At 41.1% G+C, this 12642-nt stretch overlaps 2 protein-coding genes across 5 annotated transcripts in view; both read left to right on the top strand.

Annotated features, from left to right (window-relative positions):
• Positions 1-4614, top strand: part of LOC141273396 (alpha-2-macroglobulin-like) — a 155210-nt gene extending 150596 nt beyond the window's left edge. Inside the window, exons 33-36 of the mRNA XM_073685164.1 lie at positions 761-829; positions 1963-2065; positions 2299-2349; positions 4462-4614. Of these exons, the coding sequence (XP_073541265.1) occupies positions 761-829; positions 1963-2065; positions 2299-2342 (216 nt within the window). The 3' untranslated portion in view covers positions 2343-2349; positions 4462-4614. The remainder of the gene's footprint in view (positions 1-760; positions 830-1962; positions 2066-2298; positions 2350-4461) is intronic.
• Positions 4615-9602: 4988 nt separating this feature from the next.
• LOC141273393 (alpha-2-macroglobulin-like protein 1) overlaps positions 9603-12642 on the top strand; it is a 185954-nt gene continuing 182914 nt past the window's right edge. For 2 of the 4 annotated variants that reach the window (XM_073685157.1, XM_073685156.1), the window contains exon 1: positions 9603-9937. In XM_073685157.1, the coding sequence (XP_073541258.1) occupies positions 9870-9937 (68 nt within the window). In that variant the 5' untranslated portion in view covers positions 9603-9869. The remainder of the gene's footprint in view (positions 9938-12642) is intronic. The other 2 variants (XM_073685155.1, XM_073685158.1) reach the window with 2 other exon arrangements.

Raw genomic sequence — 12642 nt, 5'->3', positions numbered from 1 at the left:
TATGATACGATTCTCTCGGATGAAAAAATTGTAGGAGAAGGTGAAAAACAAACTTTCTCCATCTTCTCCATTCCGTGTGTCAGCAGAAATTATTTGCATATACCCATAGTCTTGAAAGGGTGTGTGACATCCAAATTGCAGCATGCTGTGATTTTTATCCTCATGCCAAATCGATATGAGGAAAAAAACGCTGATCAGTACTGCCCCATGGAATAACATTGGTCAGAGTGCCACCCGATAAAACATCAGAGAGCACTCATCTGATGTACGGTATATACTCGTGTGAGTGAAACCTTAAAGTCAGAAAAATATGGTAACTTATAACTGTCAGAGACTAAAGTACATTTCTAGCAAAATTTCTACCACTACATTTTCAGGAATTTAACAGGCGGGCTTAGCCACACTCCGTCCCTCCTATGCTCTGCCTATTTTGGCAAAGCTGACCAAAATTGATGTGAAACACCAAACGTTGCAAAATTTTTGCACAAATTATGATTGGTGCCAAAAATTTTCAACATTTAAATGTGTTTTACACAGGGAAACTTGCAAATACATCTTCACGAATGAAGGCCAATGAGTTCTCTTACAATGAAAAAGATAAGTATTTGTTCTAAAAGTGTTTCTAGAAGGACAAGCACAGTAATCCATGTGCTGAATTAATGCTGAACCCCAATAATAGATAAATGTCAATGTCTCTTTATTCCAAGTTTGGAATTTGTCCATTGCAATCCCAGTTGTAACCACTTCTTTTTATTCACAGCTGGAGAAAAACAAGTTAATCAAGAAAAGTGAGATCCAGACTGACTTGGTGACTTTGTACCTGGACCAGGTCTGTATCAGTTATTGTTATTACTTTCATCTTGCGATTGTGTTTTTCTCTAAGAACATCCGAGTTCCCTCTGTGATAACTAGGAAGAAAAGATCGAATCAGCCAAAAGTTGAATTTACCAAACCGTGCAGATTTTAAAGGAAATTTGATTCTCTACAAAGTTATTCCCTACGAATTTCATCTTCCTTATTATGTTCTGGGATCTCTGCAGACCCCAAAACATAATAAATGTACAAAGTAAAAGAATTAAAGGGAATCTGTCACGTGAAAAAATGCTATTAACCTGCAAATATGGGGTTAATCTGTGGGTTAATATCGTTCTTAACCTGCCCGGTGCTTCACTTAGAGCCTCGCTGCTTGAAGGAAATGAACTTTATTCCTCCCGGCAGCATTCGGCATTCGTTCACAGGGGTTGCCCCGGCACAATTTCAGTCACCACTCTGCGTATAGAGAGTGGCAGCTGTAACCCCACCCCGGCACTGACTGACAGCCAGCCCTAATGCTGAGCTGCTGTCAGGGCCAGGGGCGCGGTTACAGCTGCCGCTCTCTATGCACAGAGTGGTGGCTGAAACCATGGCGGTGCCGCCCCCGTGACTGAACAGCAAACACTGACAGGAGGAATAAAGTTCATTTCCTCCTGGCAGTGCCGGCGCAGGGCAGGTTAAGAATGCTATAACCCTCATCTGCGACACGTCACTCAGGCAGCATGTGTCGTAACTTCATGACATTACAAAGCGCGTTGCTTGAGTGATGACACAGAAAGTAGTGACGCCCGAGGCCTAATCATGGTGGAATTCCCTCTCTGGAGTGAACATTATCAAAGAGAATGCTGGAGACAGGGAAAGAGGAAAAGAAGAGAAACCGGACAGTGGGCTAGAGACCCCTGCTGACAGTCATTTTGCTGGATGCTCTCTAAGCAAACTTAAAAAATCCGTATTCTGGAGAATAAAGATTTTGTAGAGTTTGAAGAGAATTCAAATTCACTCAAATTTTCTCATCTCTCTAACTTGCTACAGATATAAATCTTTAATAGTGCATTTGCAAGTAACCTGGGCATCTGCGTCTATGAGTTATTTGCTGAAGGCACACAGATCCAGTGAGGTTCTACTAATGGGAATATTCTCTCAATATAGATTGATCGCAAACCAGTAAAAATCTCCTTCACGGTGGAGCAGGACATTGCGGTGAAGGGCCTAAAACCAGCTACAGCAAAAGTCTATGATTACTATGAGACAGGTATATCGCTTCATTTGTGTACATGTCAAACTGTAGCTATTGCTATACAATTGTTATACTGTATATCTTGAGGTAGTGCTGTGTTTGAAACCTATAGAGGTGATTTTGCTTTCTTCTAGATCATCATTATTAATTGGATCTGTGTCTTATTTTTTAAATCTTATTATATCTTTAAGATTTTGTAAATCCTAATACTACAATATGGAGTTTAATGCTGTTTTTTTGTCTCCTAGATGAACATGCCGTCGTAGATTACAAACACCCTTGCAGACAGTGAATTGGTGGTGAGTTAATTCACTCTTGAACTTGCTTTATTCTATAAGACCCTTCAAATTTATGTGTATAAAAAAGAGTTTGACCCATGTTCGATCTTAGGGAGCGCATCGCTTCTCTGCCTCCAAGTTTACTGCTTCCCAGGAGGAGGTGTACTTTTGATTGATTGATGGTTAGGAGGCTTGGACCAGCAGCACAATTGCCCAAACTGCTTTCTCTCTTATGCTGCATACATTACTTCTGTAACATCGGAGGAGCACAGTGGAACTAGCTTTACAGCAGCGCTTACAAACACTTTAAAAAAGAGCTTGTATGTGCTATTCTCTTTGCCTACGAGACCAAACAGAAAAGCCTGCTTCTCATTTTCTAGATTAACGCTGCCGCTGCAAACTATCAAATGAAAAATCCCTCCAGTCTTGACAACGGAAAGAATTTTTACTAAATAAATTGCACAGTTGTTTGTTTTAACAAGCACTTTGCAATTTCCAAAATATATGATGAGAATAGCCCCTTTAAACTTTGCATGTCTGAGTGTTTGCTCTGTATTTCACAATCATAAGAAGTCTTAAATTGGCCAAATACACTAGACAAATGTCACAGATTATGGTGAGATCAGTCAATGAGTTTTTGTGGATAATGGTAGGTAAAATTCCCCTCTAGGAGATGTCAGATACAAATTTAAAGGGGTTGTCCACTACTCAGACAACTCCTTCTGAATCAGCATGTTTGCACCAGTAAAATAACAGCACTTAGGCTGCGTGCCCACTATGCGTTTTTCAAGTGTTTTTGCAGCGGAATTTCCGCAGTGAAAATGCTTAAAAAACGCTTGGTAATACGTGTCCCATGGTCCCCAATGATAATCCGCATGTGCTGTGCACATGCTGCGGAAATTTCCGCTGAGGATTATCATTGCGGAAAAATACGCAGCATGTCCATTAATTTTGCAGACACGCAGCGTAATTGCCGCCATTGACTTGCATTGAAATGCATATTATCCGTGTCAGCACATTTGCACATACAGATATTATGCGATTCTATGTGCGGATGGTGCCCTGGTTTGGAGAAGAGGAGACTCTCCTCCAGATCCAGGTACCATAGAACCTGTTAAAAAAAGAATTTAAAATAAAAAATAAAGATTATACTTACCTTCCGATGGCCCCCACTCTCCTCAGCGTCCGGTCTGTTGTATGAGTCGCGGTGGTGTGAAAGGACCTGCCATGACGTCATTTAGTCATGTGACAGCTCACGTGACCACCGACGTCAGCGGTCGCGTGACCTGTCAAATGACTAAATGACGTCATGGCAGGTCCTTTCACACCGACGCGACCCATACAACAGACCAGACGGAGCAGAGAAAATACCGGGGGCCATCGGAAGGTAAATATAATCTTTATTTTTTACCATTCTTATTCTTTTTATTTAACTATCTGGTTGCATGGATTTATATAGTGTGACCAAGTTGTCAAGCACTTTTCCAAGTGATGCTAAAATCGCTTGGAAAAGCGCTTGATAACCCGCATGCAGAAATGCATGCAAAAACGCTTGACAAACGCTTCTACCTGGCGGGAAAACCGCATGTAAAATCCGAATGCATTTTTCCTGCCAGGGAGAAGGGGAAAAAATATGCAGTATTTCTGCATCGTGGGCACTTAGCCTCATACTCATCTCCGGTGATTCCAGTGGTGTCGGCACTCGCTCTCTCAGGGCTTGCATGGGGTTATATTACGTGAGCCTGGCACCTGCAGTATTGCTTCACTCTCATCGCCTTCGAATGTATCAGGCATCAAGAGGAAGTAAGTGGCCGGCCACAACTCTGACTTCCTTTTGGTGTCTGATTCATCCGAAGTTAAGAAGCTGGTGAAAGAGTCATTTAAACTATAAGATGCTCCAATAAAGAGGATAAAAGGAATGCTCTAAATATCCTGACATAAAAGGTCATTAAAATTTTAATCTTCAAAGATACTTTCTGGATTGAGACTTTAAAAAGGAATTTCAAACCAATGTAAAGATTCAGAGGTGTCAGAAGTAAGGTAAATCAGGTGACGGTGATGCAATAATACATTATAGTGTGCTATGGTTCTATACACTGTATAATCCAACTTCTGTTATTTGTTTGACTGCAGATAAATCTCGAAATTCAACATAAGACCTGGCTGTCCTGTATAATACATCAGTACCTACAAACAAGTACTGGAAACCAACAGTCTGATAATAAAAATGTAATAATAACAATAAAAAGAGCAAATACAATGACAGTGTCTCTTATTTTGAGTAGTCTTGAAAGCTTGCAATTTGTTACCATCTTTCCAGTTAGCCATTAAAAGGTATCAAGCACTGAGGACTCTCAAATCGAAATATTTTTCTTATTTTGTAGCTATCAGTCTATTTGACTGACCAGTATTACCAGTTAAGGGCAATTACACTATTCTGCGGCATTAAATGACTGCCGATTTGTAAATGTTTGCCAATCTGAGGTTGTTTAACCCCTTCACCCCCCAGCCTGTTTTCACCTTCATGACCAGGCCACTTTTTTCAATTCTGACCAGTGTCACTGTATGAGGTATTAACTCTGGATTGCTTCAACGGCTCCCAGTGACTTTGAAAATGTTTTTTCATGACATGTTGAACTTCATATTAGTGGTAAATTTAGGATGATATGAATTGTGTTTATTTATGAAAATATTGAAAATTTGAGAAAAAAAAATTGAACATTTTGCAACATTGAATTTTTATGCCCTTAAACCAGATGGTTATACCACACAAAATAGATAATAAATAACATTTACCATGTCTACTTCACATCAGCATTATTTTTTAAACATATTTTTTTGTTAGAAAGTAAGAAGGGTTAAAAAATTATGAGCACGTTCTTATTTTTATAACAAAATTTGCAAAACCAATTTTTTTAGGGACCACATCCCTTTTGAAGTGACTTTGAGGAGCCTATGTAACACAAAATACCCAAAAGTGACACCATTCTAAAAAATGCACCCCTCAAGGTGCCTTAAACCACATTCAAGAAGTTTATTAACCCTTTAGAGCCTTCACCAGAATTAAAGCAATGTGGAAGGAAAAATGAAAATTTTACTTTTTCCCACCAAAATATTGATTTAGCCCCATATTTTGCATTTTCAAAAGGGTAACTGGACAAAATGCACCATTCAATTTGTTGTGCCAGTACAGCTTTACCATTGCACACATATAATGCACTCTAAGTATAGACATTTCTGAGTTCTCTTCTTCTCAGAAGGTGAAGTTGGTCCAGTCCTTCTCAGTAAGGACCCCGGAACAGAAAGCCAAGTCCTTTAATCTAGAACCAGTCCATCGGATTTATCTGGCCGTTCTTGTAACCGCAGTCTTTAGGATGAAGGCACAGTCCATCAGCCCATCAACAGTCCTTAGGACAGGGGCATAGTCCATTGTCTCCACAACAGTCAATACGACAGAAGCATAGTCCATAAATGGCAACAGTAGTCCTGGATTTGACTTAGTCGATAACTGAGGATGTAAGAGCCTCCAGCCACTTTAGCACCTTTTAATCCAGCAGGGGAAGATTCAACAGGCGCAAAAAAACGAAAACAAATAATTCAGCCTCCCTCAGCTTTCAGGACAAAAACAGTTCAGTCCCAGAGTATTGGACCTAAGGTCTGCTGAATTTCCACTACGCTGGATACTTGAACTGCTCAAGGCATTGGGGTGCAACAAGCACATTAGTTCCTCCAGCTTCGAGCCCACACTGGGTCCAATAACTGATGCAAACGACTGCATCCTCCTCCAAAACTCGACTGCTCACTGGGCGTGAGGTCTACTTCTGTCTTCCTCCTGGAGCCATCTTCTCTGGCATCCACCGCACCTCCCAGATTCACTTGGGTTGCTTTGAACTCAAAGGGAACCAAAGTATTCCAGCCATCACTCTTCCGGACTTCTTTCGCCATCGCAAAATGCTGTTCTTTCTCTGTACAGAACTGCTTACTCTCTGACTCCCAGTAGACTCATAGCGCCAACCTCCTCGTCGCTGCATACTTCCTGATACTGCTCTGCCTTTCGCTGGGACTACTTCGGGCGCATCATACAATTCTTTCTTTTCGCCTCGATTGGGGGAGGCGCTTTTCCTTCCACTTCGCTCTCTTTGGGCAGACATCTCTCACTGTGGACTGGCATCTCTCTGTAGGACACTCGTTCTGGAGGTGGAACCTCTGGAGGGCTGGACAATTCTCCGCACCCTTTCGTGTCCTCTACGCCCATGATGGGCAGGTTCTCCTTTTCATGCTGCGCCACCAACCGCCATCTGAGAGTCCATTCTCTAAGCCATATTGAAATGCACCTTTTTTGCCATCCTCTGTCTTAAGTCTTCCCCACATTCCTTCATTCTTTCTGTTGTAATGTTGTAAGACTCAATCCTGCCAACTACATCATGTGTAACGTGGTGCAGGGTGGCAGTCATGGGCGAGGTGAGTATCCTCCATGTCCCGACACTCTACATGAAAATGGGAGTTCTGCTGGGTGTGTGGACTTTAGCTATTGTGGCGATACACCCTTGCAGACCACCGCATTGTGCCCTTGGATTCGGCTGGCCAGAACCAGGTGTTACAGAGATCAGTGAGGGAGACCACCACTCAAAAATAAACTGTTTTTTACTGAAGCATAGCTTAGTGGGAATTAGACACAGCAGATTGCGGGTGAATGACTTCATAGACGTTTCTCTTATAACATAGAACATCTTCATACATGCTCTTTCCTTCCTGGCCTCACTCTGTTCTTCCTCAGTTAGTTCCTCTGCATTCATCACAGCCCAGCACAGCACTTTGGGAGCTTACCTAGTCCCCAATAACTGCACTATAGTAAGCAAGAGTTCCATCCATTAACTCCATCTCTCCCTGTCAACTACCTGTCGCTGAGCAGAATATAACTTTATGACTAACCATAGAAACTACTACACATCTTAATGCATTACAGAAATGTCTTCAAGGGGGAACGTGAGCAACGCCTCCACTTCCTTACATAGCCTCCAGTGTACTATCTGAGACTGTGTTTATCTCAGCTGGTGTCTTTAACACAACCAATCAGACCAGGTTATCTACTGTAAGCTTGGAAAACGTAACATTTGTCAAAATGAATAAGGCAGGGATCTATTTAGACTTTCATTCATCAATGGTTAAATCAGCCATACCATCAGCCTGCTTGAGTGTCCATTGTCTGTCTTCTACACCATTTTGCTTCTGCAAGTGCAGGTGGTCCATGCTCAGCTGGTCATCTACTCCCTCTCCATCGTGTCATCTCTACTGTAGTGCTGCTACTGTCGGGGCTACTGTTGCTAGCCCTAAACTGCCAGGCATCTCATTGCATGCTCTTTCCTAACTCTACCATGCGGTTTCTGCCGCTGCACAAACATCCAACTAACACGTCTCCTTGCTGCTCACTGTGTTTTATAGTGCTAGACTGTGCAGCTTCTGCCAGTGATGCCATTGCTGACCTTACATAGCCGCACACCTCCTTACCTGACCCATCCTAATTCCCTACCAAGGCTTCTGCCTCTGCAGAACCATGCCAGCCACACATCTTCTGGCTGCCTACTGGGGTCTGCTGAAGACCCCTGTGCCTATCATCACATCGTTCATGGGAGACTGTGATTTTTGCTCTACATAGCAATACTAGTATTGCTGTGTATGGTACAAACGATTGGATGATCACAGGTTCCATTCCCCTAAGGACACTAATAAGTACAGTAAAAAGTAAAAAAAATATATAAAGTTCAAATCACTTTTACCCCATTAAAATAAATAAATAAAAAAGGCGATAAGGCGTTTCTCAAAATACCAGAACTCTATCAATGTGAACTCCGCTCTTAAGATGGATGTCTCTTAAGAGAGGAGTTTGCATTAATAGGGTCCTGGTATTTTGAGAAACACCTTATCGCGGCTACCAGGTACACATGAATTGGCCAATTTATGAGCTAAGATTTCTCATTTATTTCTATTTTCTACAGCAGTAATGCTATTCATATTTCATATATTTCATGTTTGCATACTTAGCATTACAGAGTGCTACTTTGTTTGTAGTTGTATATGGAGGCAGCTGCTCCTAGTAAGCACCTGCTCACACCTATTTCTTGTTTTGGAAGTGCCAGTCAGTTTTTTCTGATCCTTCGTAAAAACCTGACCTATCAAAATATAATATAAATTAATCCGATCTGTAAACGGCATAATGAGAAAAAAAATTGAAACGCCAGAATTACGTTTTTTCGCCCGCCACAAAACTGTAATAATATGCATTAAGAGGCAATCAAAACATCATATCTACCCCAAAATGGTATCAATCAAATCATCAGCTCAGGGCGCAAAAAAATAAGCCCTCACACAGCTCCATCGTCTAAAATTTGAAAATGTTAAGTCTTGGAAAATCTAAGTGAATTTTTTTTTTTTACAATTTTTTTTCCCACCGTTTTAATAAAAAAAACCTATACGTTTGCTATGTTCATAATCGTACTGACCTGGTAAATCATATTGCCAGGTTAGTTTTACTGTATATTAAACATGGTATGTAAAAAAAAAAATTGAGTAATTGCTCTTTTTTCATTCTTTTGCCGCATTTGGAATTTTTTTTCTTGCTTTCCAGCACATCACATGATAAAATGAATGGTGTCATTCAAAAATACACCTTGTATCACAAAAAACAAGCACTCCTACGGCTATGTGGATGGAACAAAGAAAAAGTTATAATTCTTGGCATAAGGAGAGGAAAAAACTATAGTGCAAAAAAGTAAAATCACCCAGTCGGGAAGGGGTTAAAACTATGAAACTATTTAGGAAGTGCTAGAACCATTAAAATTGCATATACACTAATTGATTACATTTTAAGGGATTTGTCCAGTCTTATTATATTGATAACCTATCTTTAGGATCTGTTGAGGTCCAACACTCAGCACCATCAATCAGTTATTTTTCAGCTTTTGCAGTGGCAGGCTCTATGTAATCAATTGTGCCAAGTCAGCACAGATCAATTCAGTGTATAATGCCAAAAACTGCAGAGCTGAGCTTTTTTGGCAATGGCAACTAAGCCGTGAATAGATTTTTGCTGTTTCAGCTCCTGTCACTGTTTACATTGGCAGCACGCAGAGCTGACCAGTGAGAATGACGGATGTTGGCGCAAGTTTGGCTTCAATATACTTTCTGATGTCATGACATCAGACTGTGCATCGAGGTGTAGCTGGCACCATAAGAGCAAATAGTGAGTTGAGAGGTATCAAAATCTAATTTGGACACTTGGTCCACACGTTTGGCATGTAGACCTGTTGATAATTCTGTAACCAGAAAAAGAGGAATAACAACAGTTATATCCAGATAATTCAGTCATTTTTGCCCCCATTCACTTAAACCTGACCTTGAACTGGTTGGTCAGAACTTAGCAAACATTTATCCTGCAGTTCTCAGCAGCAGCAGAGCAGTCTCCTCCTCAAATAATAACAGATTGTGCTTAGTTAGCTCTGTAGTTAATGAGTTAGACAGACTGGCATTCAAGACCTGTAGGAGGAATGCTGCCACCATTCATATATGTCGGTCTGATACTTTTACAAATCTGCACCAATGTGGAAGCAAAACTGTGAGTATTGTAAGAAAATGTATTTGTGTTTTTAAACTTGCTTTCTGCTGTAATTTTTATATTTTTTTGCTCTTTTTTTCCCTTCAATGTTGCAGTGATTTTTAAAATGCCATGGGCTAGATAAAGCATTTTTTAATATATAATGTATTTGGTCAGAGATGTGCTGGATAAGTGGAGCCCTTTTTGACTCTACAGCTTGATCAGTACGGCAACCCAATACTGACCAAGTTCTAAAGTAAAAAAGGGCTCCACTTATCCAGCACACCTCAGATCAAATACATTATTTTTGAATGTAGAGCTTGGTCAGTGCAGGGTTGGTCCATGTAGGAGAGGAGGACTACACTCATTGGTTGTGTTGAGGTCAGATATCCCCATCTCAGCTATGATTATTTCCTGATGCTTGTGGGATGTCCCCTTTCTCCTTGATTCTCTCCATATATTTATTGATTTACTCACATTGTTAACACTGTTCTACTTATTTTCAAAAGTTGTCAGGTTCAGTTATGAAATGAGCCATTTCTTAATTATTTTGACGCCCTGAATTCAAATCTGACAATGAAAATGTTTAGTTAGCTCTTGTTTCTATGATATCAAAGAGTTTTCCTTTTACTGCTACATATAATTAATGCATACATTTTTCAGTACTTTGAAACATTATTATTTTTGCAAACAACTTGGCAAAAATTCAAATAACTAAAACATGTCTAAACATTATTGCGAATTATAACCAGTTACAGAAATTCTACTACAAAATTTGATCTTCATTCAATTATAACTCTGTTTTTGCTTGTTTCTTGTACTCCTGTATCAAATCATCTCTTACAATTGTCCAGCAGCAGAGATGAGTGAACCTGAACAGCAAAGTTCGGGATCCATACCAAACATTTGTGTTTGGGCATGGACCCCAAACATAGACTTCCTCAGGAAGTCCGGGTTACTGTTCAGAACATTCGGTGTTTCCCGCGTTGTCATCTGTGTGAAAGTGCGACAAAACACCGGCGACTCTGATCGGCGGTAACATTGTTTGATGTTAGATAACAATATGACCCCGCATCTGTGACTGTGACCCGCAGTAAAAAGCTTACCACTAGTCACAGGCTTCGGCCAATAAGAGACTACTACTCCTATCAGCCTACACCCGCTGTTACTGATAACAGCGAGAGCAAGCACCGCTGATGGTAGTAATCATCAGCCGGCGCTTGTGCTGAAAGTAAAACAATAAAAATAAATATTGAAATAAAATAAGAACTCACGTTTAATGCCAAATCCCTGAAGCCCTTGTCCCCTGTAAAAAAAAAAAAAAAAAATAAGAAACTCCATAATACTCACCTTAACCTAATCCCCAATGCCATTGTCACCTATAAAAGAGAAAAAATAATAAACTACCATAATACTCACCTATCCGCCATAATCCATGTAATCCATACTGTACCATGATGATCTGAGTCACTTGTAGAGCAGTCACATCAGCTGATGTGACTGCTCGACCCGGCAGCCAGCTAGACACTGACCGGAGTGTAATTGTTCCTGCAGTGTATAACGATGAGATGCCCCAATTACTAACCGCATAGTTAAAGTTTGTAAAAAAAATATACAGCCTCAAAAAAATACTTTATTTGAAATAAAAGTCCTCATGGTTTTACACATTTATTTAAAAATAAAAAACACAGTTATACTCACCTAACACCGAATCCCCGAAGCAATTGTCACCTGTGAAAGAGAAAAAATAATAAACCACCAAAATACTCACCTGTCCGCTGTGAGGATAATCCATACTGTCCCATAACGAGCAGCATTGCTTGAAGAGCAGTCACATCAGCAGTTACTTATGTGACTGCTCTAACTGATAGTCAGCTACACACTAACACAGGCAATGTGTAGCACTGAGCTGCCGTGAGAGTGTTCATAGGAGTTCATCAGCTGATGAACCCCGGTGATCTCACTTATGGCAGCGCCATTGTGTGAGACACCTTCCTTCCTCCTCTCTGCTCCAGCGCTGCGTCTTGTCTGCCAGCAGCTCATGTAAGCATCTGAGCAGCGCATAGCGTCAGTGCCATGCATTCTCAGAAGCTGTTGTGAGCTAACGGCATATTCACTCCGCTCCACGCCGGGACCATGGGCGTAGAGAAGAATGAATATGCATTCTCTTTACTAGCGGGCATTGTCAGCAGGAGCCACGGCCCAGTGCTCCTTCGTGCCCGCTACTAAAGGGAATGAATATTCCCCCTTCTCCACACCCATGGGAGTGAAGAAGAGAGAATATTAATTTCCCTTTAGCAGCGGGCACACATGGTAGTTGCAGCAGCGGCTACTGCCTGTGCCCTGTTCCTCTGTCGCCGCAACCTTCTCCTCCGCTATTCACCAACGAAATATGTATATACTTGCATATATACCGGAGTATAAGCCAAGGGGGGCTTTTTCAGAACAAAAAATGTGTGATCCCACACTTGGACACTCTTATGAGCTGTCCATATTTCCATTCATAGATTCTGGCCTCTAGCTTGGTCCGCTTCAAGCGGGGTAAGAGGAGATAGCATGTAGCGATGCCCAAATATTTGAGCAACCACAGTCACACAAAGGTGACGGTGAGAAAGTGTAATTACTGTCACAAGTGTCAGATGATGATGATGACACACAATTGCTAGCAAGTCAGGAGAAGGCCCAGGGTGCGTACGTGGAAGATGAGGTGGTGAACGATGAAGTGA

Source organism: Phyllobates terribilis, unplaced genomic scaffold, assembly GCF_046119375.1.
Source record: "Phyllobates terribilis strain yellow unplaced genomic scaffold, ASM4611937v1 Scaffold_5__5_contigs__length_657084704, whole genome shotgun sequence".
In the NCBI taxonomy this organism is placed as follows: Eukaryota; Metazoa; Chordata; class Amphibia; order Anura; family Dendrobatidae; genus Phyllobates; species Phyllobates terribilis.
Note: the sequence above shows the minus strand (reverse complement) of the source record. Positions and strands in the feature narration are given on the sequence as shown.